Consider the following 21,828-nt stretch of genomic DNA (forward strand, 5'->3'; position numbering starts at 1 on the left):
AAACCAGGATACTGCAATGAAAACCATTTTTCCCGAACAAAAACTAGTAACAGCAAGTACGAGAAATTGACTTTAAAAATAAAAAAATAAAAAATAAAAAGAGTTAAATCCCCGGTGGACAAAGACAAAGAACGTAGCGGTGGTAACCCAGTCCTCTCAGTTTCATAAAAAGACAGAGAAGAGAAGGGACAGTTTTATTCCCTTTTATCAGCCCAGTCAACACGTGTCAAAACTGGCACTAACCGGTTCCCGGTACTAAAACGGCCAAAAACCGCCTCATTTGTGGCTGGAACCCATCATCATTTCATCCCCTCTAGTATTAAATATCCAGACAAATTTCTACCTTGTCAAAAATAAGTTGGTCTAAACTTATTGTATATTATATTCGATGTAATTTTCGGCTTCAAATTATTACTTTCTGAAACTTATTTATTGTATTTAATTCAAAAGTAGAGCGTAAAAGCATATTGTATATGTACACAATAAAATAAAATAAAATAGAATAAATAAAATATTGGAATTAATTAAAGAAAAAAAAGGTTTAAGGGAGGTAAAGGGGGCCAGAGAAGATTTTGGTCTTGAAAGCAGAAAGAAAAAACCCGCAAAGAAGCTGCCTCTGATTTGCAGAGAGAATCTGAAGGACTACTAATTGAGAGAAGAAGACGAATAAGAAGAAGAACGCGAAGAACAGAAACAGTTAATTATATTGTTCGTTTAGAGGCGAGAAATAGAGGCCAATTGTTATAATTTTACAAATTCCAGTCAAGTCCTTCTTTACTTGTTATCCATCCTCGTAAGTCCCTTTGCATTACTATTGATTCCCTCTTTTTTTAATTTTTCGTTTTAAACAATTTTTTTCTTTCTTTTTTGTTTTGTTTACCAAATGAAAAATTATTGGATAAGTTTTTTTGCCACGAGTGTTTAATTCTAGCCAGATCTCAATCAATCTTATTTTTCTTCTTTTAAGTCTTTTAGTTTGACCTCCTAATTTGATCCTTTCCGTGAATTTTGATTTATTGTAGTATCAAAATTTAGTTAAATTCATAATCAATATTTGGAGTTCAGAGATCTGGGCATTCATTTCGTGTTGTTTCCAGTTGTACTCTGATTTGAAAATTATCAGTTTTACTTGGGATTATTTTCATATAAATTCAAAGGGAGCTGATTGGAATATTTTGGTTCTATGCTTAATCTGGATCCTTGGGTGTGTTTGATTCAGATCAGTTAACATTACCTGTCATTAACAAGTAACAATCTAGGTTTGGTTGTGTTTCGAAAGTAGAAAATCAAAATTTTCATTCAATTTTCTTTGACTTAGGTTGATTCACTGTTTCCACCGCGTTTTTACGGAGTTTGAGGTGCTTGAATTGTCAAATTCCTTTGCCCTTGGAATTTGCTATTATTGTTGTTAGTGAGAAGGGATTGAGGGCTGTGCTGTTGCTGTTAATTGATCCAGTGAGAACTGAAAAGTCATGTTCGAGGGTCGTTACTTGCTGAGTTCGAGGAGGGAGATAACTACGTTGTGCCAGGCGGAAACCAAGTGGGCTTATATGACCTGCATGGTGGACCTAAGTAGCAAGCGACCATTAGAAATTGATGGGGAAGATGATTGTCATCACCAAAGTAATAAGTCCTTAAAGCTATCAAGTTCCCGTGGAACAATATGGGGAACTTCTCATGAGCAATCTGATGAGCAACGATCTCGTGCTGGAGATTCATCAGATTCACACTCGCTTATCCACTCAATTGGCCGAGACAACTCCATTAGTTGTCTCCTTCGTTGCTCAAGGTCTGACTATGGTTCCCTTGCATCTCTGAATCGGAATTTCCGGTCCTTGATTCGGAGTGGGGAGTTGTATAAGCTGAGGAGGCTAAATGGTGTGATTGAACATTGGGTTTATTTTTCTTGTCATTTACTTGAATGGGAGGCCTTTGATCCAAACTGTCATCGGTGGATGCATTTGCCAAGGATGGCTTCAAATGAATGCTTCATGTGTTCTGATAAGGAATCTTTGGCAGTGGGCACTGAATTACTTGTATTTGGTAAGGAGCTAACGTCCCAACATATATCTCATGTTATATATAGATATAGTATTTTGACAAACTCATGGTCTTCGGGAATGAGAATGAATGCTCCAAGGTGTTTGTTTGGCTCTGCTAGCCTTGGAGAGAAAGCGATTTTGGCTGGTGGATGTGATTTGGACGGAAATATTTTGAGCTCTGCTGAGATGTATAATTCTGAGACTCAAACTTGGAAGTTATTGCCTAGCATGAATAAACCAAGGAAGATGTGTTCTGGGGTGTTCATGGATGGAAAATTTTATGTTATTGGAGGAATAGGAGGATCTGATTCAGTGCTGCTTACTTGTGGGGAAGAGTTTGATTTGGAGACGGAAACTTGGACTGAAATTCCTAACATGTCTCCTGCCCGTGCCGCAGCTACAAGGGAAAATGATAGGCCTGCATCTGGTGAGGCACCACCCTTAGTTGCAGTGGTAAATAATGAACTGTATGCTGCTGATTATGCTGACATGAAGGTGCGCAAGTATCACAAGGAGAGGAAACTCTGGTTTACTGTGGGAATATTGCCTGAAGGGGCAAACTCATTGAATGGTTGGGGTCTGGCATTTAGAGCGTGTGGAGACCGCCTTATTGTCATTGGTGGACCTAGGACTTCTGGTGAAGGTTTTATAGAGCTAAATTCATGGGTTCCCAGTGAAGGACCTCCACGGTGGGACTTGCTTGCCAGAAAGCAATCTGGTAATTTTGTCTATAATTGTGCTGTGATGGGTTGCTGAAGGGTTGGATATTGGTGGCACCATCATACTGTGGTGGTGCTGCTTCTACAGGATTTACAAGATTGGTTTGTCCTCAACACCGGATTCTTGCTAATGGGTAATTTTCTCCTTCTCCTTTTCTGATCTTTTCCCGTATGGGTGGGGGAGTATGGGGAAGAGCTTCACATTTTACTCAAGATTCAATGAAATGTTTTATTGGAAGGAGATCTTGAGCTTTTTATTTCTTTTTCCAAACTTTATCAAAAATTTCTTCCATTAAATTTGTGTCTTCCCTCATTTTTAGTCACATGAAAAACTTGCAAAAGCTGTCATTATGTAGCGCAGGAACAGGTTTAATAATTTGAAGTACCAACACATTGATAGATTGTCATTAGAGTTTGCTGAAGCATTTTTAAGAACACAGAACTAGTATATGGGTTTTATGATCCTTAATTTTCTTGGCATTGTCTTCAAGGGAGGAAATAAGTTCTGGGAGGTTGTCATCTTGGATGCTGGCATATGTACTGATTACATTTATCCTTGCAATTAATGGGCTATATATTATGAGCATTTTGTTTCTTAATCTTGTGTATCCTTTCGGAATCTTTAATCAATTCTAACGTTGTTTTTCTCAGTTGTTTGTACTTGTTTATAATCTGCCTCTTTTTCTGCGAATGGTTCAAATACGTTGTTTGCCTATAAATGGTTTATCATTTCTCATAATTGTCCTGATATCTGGAGTGTTGTGTAGTATTTTCTATTTTTCCTTGGTGATGTGTAAAGCTGAACAAGATGCTTAAGATGTTTAGACCTCCATGAATAATTGGCAATTGAAAATTACACTACAGTAGTCTACTCTCTTTGTTATGTTGAAAACTTAACATGGAGAAGCTAAGAGATAAATGGTTAGATATATGTATTACCGAAATCAATGAAACCGTAGTTTACTGTATTTAGTAGTTCAGTTGGGTGAACAGAAGGAATTGTTTCGATCATTTAGTTCATCTGTTATTTGTAACGATTTTAGAAACTGCTTGATGATAGATCTGTCCTAACCTCATTCTCTTGGCATTCATTTTGTGTAATGTTACATGTTCTTTTTCAAGTATTTTATTGCTGCGACATATTTTGATCAATGAGTTTTAATATAACATTTTACCAGCAACATTGAAACATATTATTTTTCTAGGGTATTGTGAGAGAAACCTTAGACAAAGCCATTTTATTTTTTCTTTAATAATATAACTTTGTGTTTGTAGCATCTTTAACTTATTTAGTTGAATCTTTAGAAAGGTAAGCTGGAAATTGATGACTACAACCACAGATAATAGACAAACAGTTTTTGTGTGAAATGAATATCAGGTGGCATTGGCACCATGATTGAAAAACTCAACTTTCTACTTTTTGAAAGCAGGTTAGCTCAAGAAATAAAACTCTAGGCATGGATGCAAATGAGCTGTGCCAAATCTTTGGTTATTGTAGCTCAGCACCAAAAAATTGATCAGGGACTTAGAGTTTGAATTCATTTTGAGTTAGATTTAGCTTTGAAATTGAAGCTCAAGTTTCGTTTGTGACTTGTTAACTAAAGTTTGTACTTGATTAAAAAATTTTGGTCAAAGCCAAACCGAGTTTAAGTTGAAATCTGATTGATACAACATTTTCTTATATATATATATGTGTGTGTGTGTATAAAATAGATGCCCAGTACACATATTTTTAATATTAGGCCAAAAGACCTATTCCCACCAAGGATTAGTGTAAACTCAAATTTATATTTACTAATTTTTAAAAATTCAAATATCCATCAATCTATTAATTTTGGTTGTTATAGTTATGAGTAAAATTGTTATTTAGAAAATTTATTTAAACAAAGAAAAATTTATTTCTTTTTTCCATTGTAATTTTAAAAACTAACCATTTTCTCCCTAACTTAATTTTAAAATGTTACTTTTTCACTCCACCATCTAGGTTTTTAGGGTTATATATTTTAGAGTTAACAACTGCCCTCAAAGTTTGAAAAATTGCTCTTATACCTCTAAATTTTTATTCTATCTTTTTAACAACCGTTCTCTCAGACCATTCACTCCGACGACATTTCCCCTTCATCTTCAGTGGTTTTTTGACAAGAGAACTATTACAAATCTGGTTGAAATGTTTAGATTTTTATGCACAGATCTATGCAAATTTGCACAAATCTGTGTGACCATCTATAAGTTGGTTGATGCACAAATCGGCCAGACGACATCACACAAACAATGTCCACGTTTGTGAAATGTTGTCCTACCGATTTGTGTAAATTTACACAGATCTCTGCACGAAAATTTAGCCATTGTGATAGGATCTTTATTGGTTTTCATATTGAGAAACCACCGGAGAGGGAGAGAAGATGTCATTTGTGAGACTAATGATGTGCCATAGTGAATTGCCCGAAAGACTAATTGCCAAAAAAATGAAATGAAGTTTCGGAGGTGTAAGTATAATGTTTCAAACTTTGAAGGGACAACTATTAACTCTAAAATATAAAATTGTAGAAACTTTAGATGGTAGGGGTGAAAAGATAACTTTTTAAAATTAACTTAGGGGGACAATAGTTAGTTTTTAAAATTATAGTGAATAAAAAAAAAAAATTTTTCTTTGTTTAAATAAATTTTCTAAATGATATTTTACCTTTGATTATAATAACCAAAATTAACAAATAAATAGATATTTAAAATTTCAAAAGTTAATAGATATGAATTTAGGTTTGCATTAAACTTTGGGTGGGAATAAGTCTTTAGGTCTTAATATTAAAATAAATTTTTTTTTTTTTCACATTTCTTCCTGCCTAATCTGAAAAAATTCTTCCAATTTTGTCATTACTCTAGCTGTTGTTAATGGTCAAGAATGTGAAATCTATATTCACCCTTGCTAAAAACACCACTTTGACAGCATTCATCCTATGCACTAATGCATATGTCTTGCCAAGTTCAGCATAATTCACCCCCAAGAATATACCAAGCACTTGAAATCCAGTCTTGATCACATCATCTTCATCTTTAATTGTCTTTCTTTATGACTTTATTAGATAATGATGACAGTAGTTGAGTCTCAATTTCTTTGTATTCTTCCTCAATCACCTCCCTTTCTAGTTCTTTCATAGAAGACGATGATAGTGACGACAAATGCAACTCTTTCATACCCCCATTTCATTTTCTTAAATCCATTGGTCAAATGATCCAAATTATCCTTAATTTTGTTAATGAATCGATCCGATTTGACATCTATAGTGTTCAAGTTATTTATCACCATTTCTATAATCTTTAGGTCAATACTTTTATTTTTCATACTCTTTTCGGTCATGTCCAAAATTAACATATTCTAAAACCACTTTAATAGAAACCTAGCTATCAAATTCTTCTCCTCTCAATCCAACACTCATATTTATATTTCCAATATTTTAAATTTCAAATTCAAATATTATCTTATTTTAATTAAATCAAATATATCCTAATCAAATCAAATATTCTATCATAATTAATTCAAATATGCTATTCTAATTTAAATATATTTTGTTCATTATAATTATTATTATTAATTCTTAACAGTACCCTTCATATCATGTGTAGTACTTATTGTTAATTTAGTTTGTGTTATATAAAATTACATGGGAGAGATGTATATAATGATGATCATTTATGACTATCATCTGGCTCTCATGTGTAAGTAGCGAGGCTTGACCTCAAAAATTAAATAAACTAGTACCAAGTTAGAGCTTGGTTTTTTCAGACTTATGAAACTGATGAATGGCCTTACTCATTTGCATACCTAGTTTTAGGAACCCCTGTGAAATGCTAATTAATATCAAAGCATAAAACTTGTCTTACAAATGCAACAGGGAAAAGCATTTATTTAGTATCATCAATATGCAAAATTACAATATTTCACTTATTTGTTAAGTAAAAATTGCTTAGAATTAGACTTTGTCATAAATTTCCAAGACAACGATCCCTAAATTTAGAACTAGAAGAAGCAGGCTTCTTTGTATAACTGCAATAGGGCTGGGGAGAAAGACAGTGTGGTATTTGTTTGGTAGATACTGTGTTCTACACTACAGTGTGTAGAAAACCAGAAAACTTTTGGAAGTCTTTAAAATCTCTGATTATGATTATATGAAGAGTGAATTGTGTTTAATAGTTTCTTTGCAAGGCATGCACAGCACTCTATTTAATATTTTTCTAGATGCCCATTAATTACTTATTGGATGATGCAGGAGCTGTAAGATGCCGTCCAATTATGTCACTGAAGCCTTTTTTGGTCTCAATGAATTAGCTGACCTTTTTCCTTTCCCTGAATTTTTCTTTGCAAATATTTTAACCTAGTCTATTTTTAGAAAGATTAACACCTATCAGCTTTTGTTGTCTTCCAAGAAAATGTATTTGACATTGTGATAGGGAAGAGCCTGAGGTTTGAGCGGCTTTGATGACAATGTTATTTTCCCTAATATTGCGGCTTGTTTTAAGATATTTAGGTGCTCAAGAGTCAAAATGTTGCAGCTTTCTTAGATATTCAAATGGAGCCAGATAGATATTTAAAGGATCTATAATTTTTGTAGCTTGAATAGGGTTCCTTGTAATTTATGAGATGATGATTTTACCTGTCTTGTTTGGTTGTTAGGGCATTTGTGGAACAAACTTGACATTTATAGTACTGGGTTGCCTGGTCAATCTGAATTGGAATCAGATAGATATTCACAATCCTATCCTCATCAACCTTAAAAGCTTTATGATATTTAACCAAACAAGTCTGTTTCGCCGGTGAAATAAAAAATATGTCAAGTTTAATAGGGAGAATGTCATCTTGACTATCGTTAAAATTCCAAATTTATCCTGCAAGTTTTGAATTGTTTTTGTTAGATAGACAAAATGGCAACTTTGGTCCTATATGGAAGTGTTGAAGGTGAAATAATGATAAAATTAAAACGTTGAGGTGGAAAAAATGACAAGGTTTCTGAAAATCAAGACATGTTTTATAATTGTATTGACCCCTAGCAAACAATCGCTTGTGGCCAATTATTACACCACCTTAGAATTATAATCACCTTAGTGGTAGACAATTTTAGTTGCTTTAATTAATTGTCTACCTCTAATCTAAACCATATAACTTTTCTTTTTATATAACACATGTTTTTTTATTTTATTTTATTTTATTTTATTCTCACTCTTTTCAATTTCAAATTATACTTTTATTTGACATGACATGATGTGAAATGAAATGAATGGGAATAATGCCTTTTAAAAATATACACAAACTGTTTTTTAAAGATCCGCAAAGATATGGTAAGAGGAAACTTGCTATGATTATTACAAAATTAATCATCACTTGAAAAGCATTATGGAGTGGAGTGGAGTGGAGTGGAGATGCTTATAATCCATTATTGGTTGTAGATTCCTAATCTTTTTAAATATATTATCATTATAATTGATTTTATAATTATATCCCTTAATCATGTTCAACTCTTTCATCATTATTCAACAATTAAAGATCAATTTACAAAAATACCCCTTATTTCTGGATACTCTTTTAATAAATGCAAAAAAATATAATATATATATATATATATATATATATACACACACCGTAATTAAAATTTGTAAAAGTGATTTTACATGCGACCAATTACAATTTTATTCAAATTGGGTCCACTTACCCCCCCTTCCCCTTCTTCTCAATGATTGTTTATTAATACTCCGTATGCTCCTTTTTCTTTTTTCACCGTAACAATTCCCATAATTCATCTTTGTCAAATTCTTTCATTTTTTACCGCACAGGGTATTTGATTTAAGATAATAGAGGAATATTTTGATAATCTATTATTTTTTATTAGTATTATTTTATTTTATTTATATGATAATGTTTTGTTTAGTTTAATATATATTAAGAATATTGAAGTGAAATAATAATTATTTATATATATCAATTTAATCAATCACAATACTAATTATATTCAGTAATCTTTTAGATAATCAATTTTTTTTAATAATATTTTATTTTTTAGTAATAAAAGATTATATGAATTAAACACACTTTAAAAACCTTTTTTGTGCACACTATTCATCCAGTGGATCATTAAATCTCAAACTTTTAAAAACTTATTTTGATCTTTTTTGAAAGATTTTGTATATTAAACATTTTTTAAAGAAAGTTTATGATAATTTAAGAATGTATTTAATAATTTTTGAAAATTTCAAAAGGCTTAAGACTTATAATGTTGATATTTCTCATCACTAACTGATGTGTGCAATGCAGTGTTATGTTGAGATAAGCTATGATAGTAGCATTGAGGATTTGATAATAAATCTAGATATCCACCATAGTGTGAGGTGAATTAGATGTTAAAAAAAACAAGCACACAAAAAGAATTTTTAGCTTGGTTTGGCATCATAGTAAAAAAATTTACATCCATAGTGTGTTATTAATATGTGTACTGTTGTATCCCAAGGTATTTTGATATTAACAAAAACAAACAAAATATGTTAATTTGTCCAAGGTATGACTCAAGTAATGACCAAAATAGACCAAAACTTGAAAAATGTAGGAAACATGTAGACAAATGCTCATTCACCACACATGTCTATTCATAGGCATATAGCAACATATTCAAAGGCATGAACAATTCGTGAGCCTTTATTGTTAATGGTTTGGGCAAATTTGACATCTTTTGATAAACTAATGAACGATTCTTCATGTTTCATGCATGATCATTCACAACTTATATATAGTTGCTAACGGAGAAAGGAAACTATTCATCTATGTCCCATCCATTTTAAAATAAGTCAACGTGAGAAGAAAGTCAACAAATCACGAATGACTATTCATGGTTCATGCATGCTCATCCACATGCTATTTTCAATAACCATGGATGAAAAATAAAGAGTTATTTATATATTCATTTTTTGGCACTAACTGAACAATCGACCATTAAGGAGCTAACCAATGTTAATCTACTTTAAAAAATGAATATTTAAGTCAAGAATGACTGTTTATTTGCATTGAATGCCTGAATGATGATCCATTTCAATGTGAAAAATTTCCCTTTTGATTGTCAATGAGTACAATCTTGTGTCAAAATTTCACACATTCAACTCAAGAAGTCTATATAAACAAGCAATTTGAGTTGAAAGAAGGTTAGGAATTGAATTTATAAGCAATTATACTCTTATTTTCATTCATACCATCAAAAGACACTCTCCTTGTACTTAATTTATAGAGTAAATAACATTTTTCTATTCAAGGTTTGGACTAAAAACACTTTCTTCGCCCCTAGTTAACATAAATAATATTCCCTAAAATCAAACATCATTTAAAAACAGTAACGACATAAAGGCAAAATAGTAATTCTACCATTGTTTAATTTTGAAATCATAAAAAAAAAATAGCTTTTTATCATAACCAAATATTTAAAATATGACAATTTAACTCTTAAAAAGGTTTTAAAATTCACAAATTAATCTTTGAATCTCCATATATTTTGAAACTACTATATGACCCTAATAGTTGTAATATGATATTTACACACATAATTTGTTGCGTTATATTCAATTCTTTTAGGGTGTAAATTTTACTTTTGAAACTATTAGGGGTAAACTGATATTTCAAAATTTTTCAAAAGACCCCCAAACCTTTTAAATTCTAATAAGGCCAAACAACTATTTCCCACCCAAGGTTTGATGTTTTCTCAAGTTTCCACCCTTTAACTATGGAAACACCAAACACTCACCCATGACCTGTTAGATTTAACAAAACCCTAACGGTGGTAAGGGTAAAATCATCATTTTTGCTATAATATTAAAAATAAACTAAAATAGAATCTAATTTTGCCCCCCTAAACTTAAAAAACTAAAATTTTCCCCCAGCCTAAGTTTTAAAAAATGGCAGTTTCACCCTAGGGTTTGGTTTTGAAATCTTCGACGATCGTTCCGGCTCCATTGCCGACGACCTCTCCCTCCCGAAGCAGCCTCTCCTTCTGACGAATGCTTTCCTCCCATTTGGAGGCTCGATCGGCTTCGTCTTCGCCTTGGGAGATGAAGAACTTCGTCGGGGAAGACGAAGTTCTTCGTCTCCCAAGGCTAAGACGAAGCCGATCGAGCCTCCAAATGGGAGGAAAGCATTCGTCGAAAGGAGAGGCTGCTTCGGGAGGGAGAGGTCATCGGCAATGGAGCCGAAACGGTCGTCAGAGATTTCAAAACCAAACCCTAGGGTGAAACTGCCATTTTTTAAAACTTAGGCTGAGGAAAAATTTTAGTTTTTAAAGTTTAGGGGGGCAAAAAGAGATAAAATTTTCAAGCGTTAGGGTTTTGTTAAATCTAACCGGCCATGAGTGGGTGTTTGGTGTTTCTATAGTTAAAGGGGGGACATTTGAGAAAACATCAAACCTTGGGTGGGAAATAGTCGTTTGGCCTTCTAATAACCCCTAAAATTTTCAAAATGACCCCATTTTTTTAAATTAATGTTTATCCTTGATATACGATTTTATGATTGATACCTCTATCTATACAATTGTTTCATTAAGAGAGTATAATTTTGAAAAATAAAATAGTAGAGATAAAATAGTAATTTTACTTCCTAATATTATTGTTTCATTAACAGAGCATAATTTTGGGTGGAAAGTGTTATTTAGGTTTGATTTTGGGTGAAAAATATTATTTATATCAACTAGATATGGAAACCTTAGGTGGGAAAATGTAAATTACTCTCATTTATATTCTTGAGAGAATCCTTGAGTGAATTATTTTGAAATTAGTTTGTAAGGGCATTATTGTGCAAACATTCATATTCAATCTTTTTGTAAGTAAAATGTCATAAAACTATTGAAGAAGTGGGCGTATGAGGCTTAAGATTAAAAGGTCCAACCCACTATAAATTTTAAGCATTCTCTTACCTTCTCTTTTAAATTCATAAATATTTACTTGTTTATGATTTTTGAATTATTTTTGATTGAAAATTATAATTTGTTTGTTAACTTTGATAAATGCAATTCACCTATTTCTAAGATTAATTTAAGCCATTTGCGTTATTCAATTGGTATTAAAGCTTGGACTCTAGGTTAAAAATCAAACCATTTCTAGGGTTGAAGATCATTTATATAAAATTTTTAGTAGTTCATTTACCTTTGTGTTTGGTGAAGGTAAATGCACCACTATACCATCTTTGTTTTTGTGGTGAAAATTATATCAAATGGAAAATTAAACTATGGAAAATTATAAAACAAGAGACAGAGTACCAAAGGACCCCAGGACAAATGAACCCTAGGATGATATAGAATATAATGATGAATATGAAAAATTATAAAGTGTAATTGCCAAGGCCATTGATATTCATTTTGTGATTTGGATTCTATATAATTCAAAAAAGATTTAGCATATGAATCAGTGAAGGAACACATGAAAGTACTAGTTTAGCAGATAGTCTAAAATTGTGTAACTTTTTAGATTGTATAGGCTTTGTGAGATCAAGTTGGGTGAGAATACTATTGACATGTATAATTTCTTTCCAAACATGGTAAATGATTCTCTAAAGAAGAGATTTGAGATAAGTGAGCTAGTTAAGAAGGTTTTAAGATCCTTATTAGACTTATGGAGTATAAAAGTAATTGTCGTAGAGGAATCAACAAATTTGAGTAAAATAGGCATGGATGAATTGATGGTGCAATACCCATAGGTGCATAGCAAGGTCAATTTTTTCATTTCACTTAAGTTTTATTTAATGATGATGTGTGCTCAAGATAAATGTGGTTAAGTCATAGATTTCATGCAATTAAGTAGTTAAAAAGTCATTTAGTAGAGTGAACACTAGTTTAATAACTGTCAAGTGAACGATTAGACAACGTACTATGCCATAAGTGGATTAAGTGATGAATGATTGTTCCACTAATGTGAACACTTATTTTGATAGTTAGTTGATCGAAAATGTTATAAAACAGGGCATGTATCGCATTACATCATCATTTTCTATAGATACTAAAATTCTTATACCCATTGTTCTTATAAATTCTAGTGACCAATGAAGAGTGACAAGAGAACTTGATTGAACAAAGGTTCGACTTCAAATCTTCAAGTTACACTTCTAATTAAGTTAGGGATCTTTCGATTTCATATGTATTATCTATTTTGGATCGTTTGAATCATGTGTTGATGTTAAAATATGTCTTACTATGAGAATGAATGTATATTATTGTAAATTTTTGGGATATAATGCTTGAGAATAAGAATTGATAGGAAAAAAAATAATTGATGCAATATATATATGGATTAAATGATAAGTCTCGGTGGTTTAATTACATGTCTATTCTAATATGATGAGTTAGCCATTTAATTTCATGGTTATCAATTGGATTAATGTTGATTTTGAAATTTTGACAAAACTAGTCACCCCGGTTGTTCCAAATGTAATGGGATGATTGTTCTAATAACAAAAGCAATCATTCCCTAACCAAATTAGGTTTACATGATTTATGATGGAATACCCATCCCAAGGTAGGTACGACCATTCCTGACATAAAGACTGTTGAGTTATATAAAACTATATTAGGATTAAAATCAAGCTATATCAGGATTAGGATCTATAAAATAGGAAATTAGAAAATTGAATGGACGACCTATGCTAGTTACTAATGTTGTTCATACTGTTTACCAAGTCTATCAAGTTTATTTTTCTGGAATACTCACATCTTCAAAAATAGTATAAGTATTATTCTCCAATAACATATCAATATTTCATATCTACTGATATTATATTTTTTGAATCTTCTCCCTCCTTCCCTCTATCTCTACTAGAAAGTGACTGTATAATTAAGATCCTTCCCGTCTCTTACATTGCTCCCCTTCATGAGTCTATACTTGTACCACAGTGTCCTCCTGTAAATAATGCTCATTTTCTCCTTACAAGTACTAATATTGTTCCTAAAAATGTTCCTAAGGCTTTATTGATGCACTTTTTGCTCTAGATTCCTCGTTAGCTACAATCATACCTCTTGATGATCAGTTTCCCATTATCATTCATAAAAGTATGTAGTCCACTCATAACCCTTATCCAATTTATAATTTCTTTAGTTATCATCAATTATATCCATCATATTATGCTTTTATGTCTACAATTGCTTCTATTAGGGTTCTTTCTAATATTAATGAGGCATTTGTTGGGCTTTTAGGGCATTGATAATTGATAGCACAATGAAATTAAAAATTTTAAAGACAAACTTGAAAAACCCTAACTAGGATACATATTTTATGCATACAATTCATGAACATACAAAACACTCTTAGGCTTGGGGTTTTTTAGGATTGTACCTACGTTGATAGCTCATTCAGCCTTCATGTGCCTTGAGACAAAACATTATACAACCTTCAAGAGGTGATGCTTTAGTATTCACTTAGAGCACAAACACGAAAAGAGGCTAATCTAGTGAAAAGGTTGTTAGGGCTCTTGATAAGAAACTATGTTCATGAGAAGCAAAGAGAGTTGGTAGGCAGTTAAGGTTTATGTGATATAAACTTTATGTATAAAATAAGACGAATACGACCTTATATATATCTTTAAAAGTCCATGCATGGACAAAATACTTCATGGATTTTTAATTGATATGTATATGTATGGATATATGTGTGCATGGTGTTCAATACACAGCTAAAAAATCTTTATGGATATTTTTAATTTCTTTATTTTATTTTTTGGTTGTAATCTCTAAAATAGGGTCTAAGCGCCCTGTCTTGACCCTAGTTTTGATTGTTTTTATTTTCTTAGAATTCTATAACTAAGAAATAAAGTCATGTAATAATTAAAGACTGGAGACAAAAGGACAAGCATAAAGACTCAAAAATGAAGATTCACCTAGGTTGACCAATCAAACTTCTTTTGGCTTGAAGGGTTTGCTATTAGTTATAGTTGTGTTGACACGATTTTTATTTTACGTTGTAGAATGTATGTCTAGGTTCTATTTTGCAATTATCACCCAACATATGACTTAAAATCTAATGAGACTAAATAATAAAAGCTCTCAATTTAAATATTATGTTTAAGATTTAACTGGTGTATTTCAACATAACACCTTAATAGGTGGAAAATTAGATGATGATAATGTTTGGTCTAACTTAACTAATGTACTTTGCTTGTTCACTAAAACAAAGGTGAAGTATGTTAGAGGCAAGAGTAGGGAATGCATTTGTCAATGCAAGGAGATATGTAGTATCCACCCTACTGATATTAAGAGTCACATTTGAGATCACATGATTTGTTGAGGCAACCCTTGGCTTGAGATCATAGACTTTTGGTGATTAATTTGAAATTTACTTATTCGATTAATTCTCAAGTTCACTAGTAAGGGCTATTGGCTTGAGGAAAATAGTAAGAGCATTTTAATTATTAAATTTGTAATTAAAATGAATATCATTTAATTAAGTAAAATTACTAATTCTTTATCTATAAATTGTAAATCACTTAATTAACATATCTAACCTAACGTATCGATCGATTCTCAAAAAAGAAAATAAGCTCACTTGATGACTCCATGTATTAAACCTAACCTAGTTTTGTTGCCACCTAAGAGCAAATAGTTACTTTCAACAAGTATCTTGATGACTCCATGGAATTTTAGTACCTTATGTTGACTTCCATGTCACTTGAGCTTTAGAAACAACATGAGGAAATGGATGCGCAATATATTCTTGCACACCTTCGAGAGTTATATGCTACTTGTGTGAGGGTTGAACAGTATGAGGTGTCAAGTGTGTTGTTTGACTTTAAACTTAAAGAGGGACAACAAGTTGGCCCTTATGTGGTCAAGATAATTAGTTACATTGAGCGGTTAGTGAGCTTAGGTTTCACATAGATAATGAGCTTGGTATTAAACTGGGGCTAAAATCTTTCCCTAAATTGTGGGCTAATTTCATTATGAATTTTAACATGAACAACAAAGAGAAAACCTTTAGGGCATTGTTGTATATGCTTAAGTAGGTTAAATAAGAAGTACGAAAGGTAGCTTTGACTAATTTACTTATAGTTAAAGCCTAAGTATCAAAAGTCAAGGCTAAGGCTAAGGCTAAGCCCAAGCCCAAAGCAAAAAGCAACCTAATATTGTTACTTAGCCTATAAGTGGTGTGGGGAAAGGAAATGTTATCTACTTCTATTTTGGCAATACAGGTCATTAGAGGAGACATTGCAAGGTTTTTCTAAAGAATAAAAGAAAAAAGGTAGTTGAAGCTTTTACTTCAGGTATGTTTATCATTGAGATAAATTATTCTCTTTGTTCATCCTAGGTTGTAGACATAAGATATGGTTCTCATATTTGTTCTAATATACAGGGATTACGATAGAGTCGATTGCTCATCAAAAGAGAGGTAGCATTAGCCGTAGGAGTTTATTATCTTAAGTTGTCTATGGGCTAGTTTTAGAATTAAAACGTTGTTATTATGTTCCTCTTATTTTTAGAAACTTAGTTTTTGTGTCTATTTTAGACAAAGAGGGATATTCATTTTTTATTACTAGTGGCATTATAATCATTAGCTTAAATAATATTCTCTATGAAACAGCTAAATTACATAATGGTTTATATATCCTAAAACTAGATAATGAAATTCTCAATGTAAAAAATAATAAATGATTAAAATCGAAAGATTTGAAAACCACATATCTGTGGCATTGTAGGACAGGCCATATTGGACCAAAACATATATCAAGACGATTAGAGAAGATAGCCAAAACACCTTTCATTAGACATAGTGAAAGAGTGACTGAACTGCTAGGGATAATTCACAACGATGTATGTGGGCCTATGATAATGCATAGCAGATATAGGGAAGCCTACTTCATCACATCTACTAATGACTTCAATAGATATGGCTATTTGTTTATTATGAAACACAAATCTGAATGCTTTGATAAATTTAAAGAATTCAAGAATAAAGTAGAAAAGCAACTTAGGAAACAAATTAAAATCCTTCAAAGTTATTGAGGGAGTGAATACCTGAGAGCTGAATTCAGAAAATACTTAAGGGGAAATGGGACAGTATCTCAATTCACTCCTCCAATTGCTTCATAACATAACGATGTATCTGAATAAAAGAATAGAACCTTGATGGAAATGGTCAAGTCCATGATGAGTATTATCGATCTACCTATGTCTTTTTGAGGTCATGCCTTATAAACTACTGTCTTTACATTGATCTGTATCTCATCTAAATCTATGGATAAAACTCTATATGAGTTAAAAAATGGTTGAAAGCCCAATCTAGATTACTTGAGGATTTGGGGTTGTAAAGCTTATGTCAAGAAATTGACTTTTAACATGCTAAGTGCGAAGTCCAAAAAGTGTGTCTTTATGTAATACCCGAAGGTTACAAAAGGATATTGTTTCTGCCACACAAAGAAGCAAAAGTCTTTATTGTTCATACCGACGTGTTCCTTGAGAAAGAATTTATTCTCAAGAGAACTAGTAGGAAAAGAATGAAACTTGATGAAGTTCTTATACCACAAGGTACCACAGATATTAGATAGGATGATGTGACATCACAAATGGTTTATCATGATGAAGAAGTTTCTCTACTTCAAGTGGAACAACTTTAATGCATATAAGAACTACATAGGACTACATGAGTATATCATGAGTTAGAGAGATTTGGTTTTCTCCTGACTCAACAAGATGACGTATTGGTCATCAATTATGATGAACAAAGTGTTTCAAGTCCAGATTTTGATAAATGATTAGATGTTATGAAATTTGAAATAGACTCTATGCACTAGAACAAAGTATGGACTCTAATGGATGCGTTTGAAGGGGTAAAACCTATTGGGTGCAAATAAGTGTTCAAAAGGAAAACTGACATGAAAGGTAATGTGCATATTTATAAAGCACAACTGGTTACCAAAGGTTTCACTCACAAATATGGCATTGACTATGATGAAATCTTTTCACCAATTGTTATATTTAAGTCTATTAGGATTATATATGCTATAATTGCAAGCTATGATTATGCAAATTTTCAAATGGATGCCAAGACTACCTTCTTGAACAATAACCTTGTAGAGAACGTCTATATGGTGCAACCCACTTTTTTTATTCTTGCTAAACAAGTAGATAAAGTATGCAAGCTGGAAAGGTCCATTTATAGACTTAAACACGCTTCAAGAAACTAGAATATTCATTTTAATGAAGTTGTTTGTGAGTTTGGATTCATCAAAAATAAAGATGAACTATATGTGTATAAGAAGGTCAATTAAAGTGTGATTGCATTTCTGGTATTGTGTGTCAATGACATCTTGATTATTTGAAATGACTTATCAAGCTTACGATTAGTAAAAACTTAGTTATCCAAGTATTTCTTCATGAAAGACTTAGGAAAAGTAGTTTACATTCTTAGGATTTGAATTTACCAAGATAGAGAGTGTTGATTATTGGGTCTAAGTCAAAACACACATAGATAAGGTATTCATTAGATTCAATATGGATGAATCAAAGAAAGGATTTCTGCTCATGTCCCATGGTGTAGATATTTCAAAAGATATGTGTCCTAACATACAGTCTGAGAGATAAGTAGAGTCTCATATGCTTCGACTATATGATAACCATATATGTCATCCTATGTATGAGGATTGATGTCTCTTACGCTTTGAGCACTTTTAGAAGATATCAATTTGATCCAAGTGAAAAACATTAGATTGTTATCAAGAATATCCTAAAGTACCTAATAAGGACTAGAGAAGCATTATCTTTTTATGAAAAAACTTACTGTAAGAAACTATAGTGACATTGGTTTCTAAACTAATCAAGATGATTATGAAAGGTTTGTGTTTTGTTTGAATATGATGTAGTTATTTGGGAAAGCTCCAAGCAAAGTATAGTGGTTGATTCTAAAATAGAGTTCGAATACTTTACCCTTTCAAAAACAGCAAAAAAAGTTGTATGAATCAATAAGTTCACAATTGAACTTAAAATGGTTCTGAGTTAAGCCGATTGAGTTCTATTATGACAATAATTAATCAATTGCTCAGGCAAATGAGTCATGGTTTCATCAAAGATCTAAGCACATACTAAGACGATATCACTTTATCTGAGAGATTGTATAATAAAGTGACATATAGATAGCAAGGATTGATACAGATGACAATTTGGTTGATTCATTGACAAACCATTTATCACAGTATAAGCATGAAAGACATGTAGTCAAACTTGGTATTAAATATATAACTGATTGGTTATAGCACAAGTAGGAGATTGTTAGGGTAAGTACCCTAGAGTTAATCGAATTTGGCATTTGTAAATGTAATTTTATATTAATAATTAATAAAAGTTTTATTTTTATTCAATTCATGTATTATCTACTTACTTGATCTTACAAATAATATGTCCTTAGAATGGTATAAATATGATGAAGGGATCAAATGACTGATAGTAGAAACCCTGTATACACTTTTAGTAGCTATTCTAGAAACGTCTGTAATCTTGATATTATAATGAACAAGGGCAAATGTTATAGTGATTGGATTATCATAGTGTTAAGCGACACCACCAAAAGTAGCGATAGTTCCCATGTGTCAAGGTTGTTATAGATAACTTGGTACAACACATGGGTTTATATTGTAGACATATTTATTGGATTAACCTAACCAAAAAATATCTATATAGATAGTTACTCCAGTTTTAATGGAATAAACCCTTTAAACACCACAAGTTTGTGTGATCCTTGACTTAAGGTCGTGAAACCATCTCATGCAAGGATAGGTATGGTTAGACGTTATCCAACATGAAACTATAGTAAAAGGTAACTATAAAAGTAGTAATTGGTCATATTGTGAGATATATGAAGGTTATGGTTCATCAATAAAGGATTTGTCACTTTTGAGCACAGAGAAAGATATCTCACATGAGAATACTAAATGACATCCATTATTGTTTAAATCTGTGGCCACAATTGTATGAGGTTGTAGTCTAATACATGTTAGTCATTGATATGTATTAGATCATATTGAGGAACTACTATGTCTCAATCTTAAGAGATATTGGTTGATGAAATGATTGAATTGCATAAAACTATGATGTTATAAAAGCTTAAGAGATGTTTGTTGACACTTTGTTGTTCGGGTGGTCATAATGCTTTTCTAGAAACTAATCTTAGTCTATGTCTAAATTCGATCTGAATTCAAACACTACCAATTCAATAAAGAGCTCATGGGTCTCATGCATATAGGGGTTGATTCAAATCTAGAGTCAGGGGATTATTTGATGATAATTCTTGTGTTTTGACTGAGGTAAACCTTGGTATGCATATTACTAGCTGGCACCATGCAAATTAAATAAGTATGTCACAACTAAACAAATTATTGTCGTGCAAGACATAAAATCATGTCAAGTGGCATAATTTATTTACTACCCATGTATGGTTTGAAACATGTTGGTTGTGCATGTTTGCATGCTAGTCATGCATATATGTTGAAAGTGTCAGGTTTAGATGAAATCTTTGTTGTACTCAAACACCTGCATATATAAAAACATGCATCAGAGTTACAATAATATATAATGCTTGCATAGTAGAAACCTTTGCTATAGGTTTTCTATTTTTCTCCCCTCTTCTCGTGAACCCAAACAATCCTATAAAGAAGCCCTAACAGCCTTCTACATAGATTGCCTCTTACATGTTTGTGTTCTACATGGATACCAAGACACCACTTCTTAAGGGTTGGATAATGTACATTCTCAGGTCACATAAAGATTTGGATGAGCCACCAACACAGGTATAAAATTGAAAACACCTTATATGTGTTTTGTATGTTCATGATTATTTGTCTAAAACAAGTATCCTGGTTAGAGTTTTCAAGATTCTATGATTTTTAAAATTTTTAATTCTGTTGCGCTATTAGTTATTAATACCCTAAAAACCCTACAATGTCTACCACTGTAACTGTAATTTAACTTACATTAAGATAAGTTGTATATATACTTGAGTTAGGTCATTATTTGAGGATGAAGAGATCTATGAGGGTTATCAGAGATGTTATAGAGGTCTCTACCTAAGAGAGAAGCTAAGCAAAGGCTCAAAGATAAGTCTCCAGTATTGTAGGAACACCTCTAATTGACAGCTCAGGTTTCAAGTAAACAACACAGACGGCTCTCAATGAGAACTGTAAAGCATGAGAAAGTGTAAGGCATCTAGTTCAAGTCTTACTAGTAGCAGAACAACCCCTAGTTATTGGGCTGCCACCCCAATAAGACAGAGTGAGCAGAAAGGTACAAAGAGTTACAATAGTGGGTGGTAGCAAGGGGTAGTTTCACCTTATTTATAGTTTGGTAAACCGATACCAATCTCTCTAGTTTAGAGACAACTCAGTTCCAAGAGAAATACCAATTGAGAAGTAACTGTAGGCAATAAAAGATATCATAAGGCTCTTTAATATGATGGATTGAGAAAAGATTCAGTATCCCAGTTTCTTGTTGAAAGGTGATACCAAGGTATAGTGGTAGATGGTATGTGATACCCATTAAGCTTCAGAGATGAGTTGGGATGATTTCAAATGGGGCTTTGAGAAAAAGTATCTGCCAACAAACTTGTTATATATGGGAGCCTAAGAGTTTATCAACTTGAGACTAGACCGGTTGATAATAAAGGAGTTTTCTACCAGACTTAATGTTTTCTACCAAACTCAATGTTTTTGCCAAATATATCAAGAAGTGGCTAACACATATAAAGGTAAGATGGAAATCTTTATAAATAGGGCACTTCATTAAAACTGGAATTTGATATTAGAAATGAATTGAGTTAGTAAAGTATTTAAGATATTAATCAAAATAACAAAAAATTAGGATTCTATAAAAATTATAAACTATTCCAACACAATACCAATATAATCAACTAACTTAATTAAATATAATTTTGCCTCTATCCCTGTTTTTCTAGCAAACTCTTAAAATAAATGTTAATCTTATCAAACTCTAATTCCTAATTGCAATATTTCAAACCTAAAACCTGAAAACAAACAAAAAAGAACATTATATTGATATATAAATCAATCTTAACTTTACATTATG

The 21,828-nt window shown here is 32.0% G+C and overlaps 1 protein-coding gene across 1 annotated transcript; it reads left to right on the forward strand.

Moving 5' to 3' along the window:
• Positions 1-349: 349 nt before the first annotated feature.
• On the forward strand, positions 350-3,411 carry LOC123214122 (F-box/kelch-repeat protein SKIP11-like). Its single transcript, XM_044633857.1, has 2 exons — positions 350-793; positions 1,319-3,411. Exon 2 carries the CDS (start codon positions 1,473-1,475, stop codon positions 2,796-2,798), a length of 1,326 nt encoding a protein of 441 aa, XP_044489792.1. The 5' UTR covers positions 350-793; positions 1,319-1,472; the 3' UTR covers positions 2,799-3,411.
• The last annotated feature ends 18,417 nt before the right edge of the window (positions 3,412-21,828 follow it).

This window comes from Mangifera indica, chromosome 4 (assembly GCF_011075055.1).
Source record: "Mangifera indica cultivar Alphonso chromosome 4, CATAS_Mindica_2.1, whole genome shotgun sequence".
Classification (NCBI taxonomy): domain Eukaryota; kingdom Viridiplantae; phylum Streptophyta; class Magnoliopsida; order Sapindales; family Anacardiaceae; genus Mangifera; species Mangifera indica.

Excerpts from the sequence above, each read along its gene's own strand:
- LOC123214122 (XM_044633857.1), top strand. The coding sequence starts at position 1,473 with ATGTTCGAGGGTCGTTACTTGCTGAGTTCGAGGAGGGAGATAACTACG.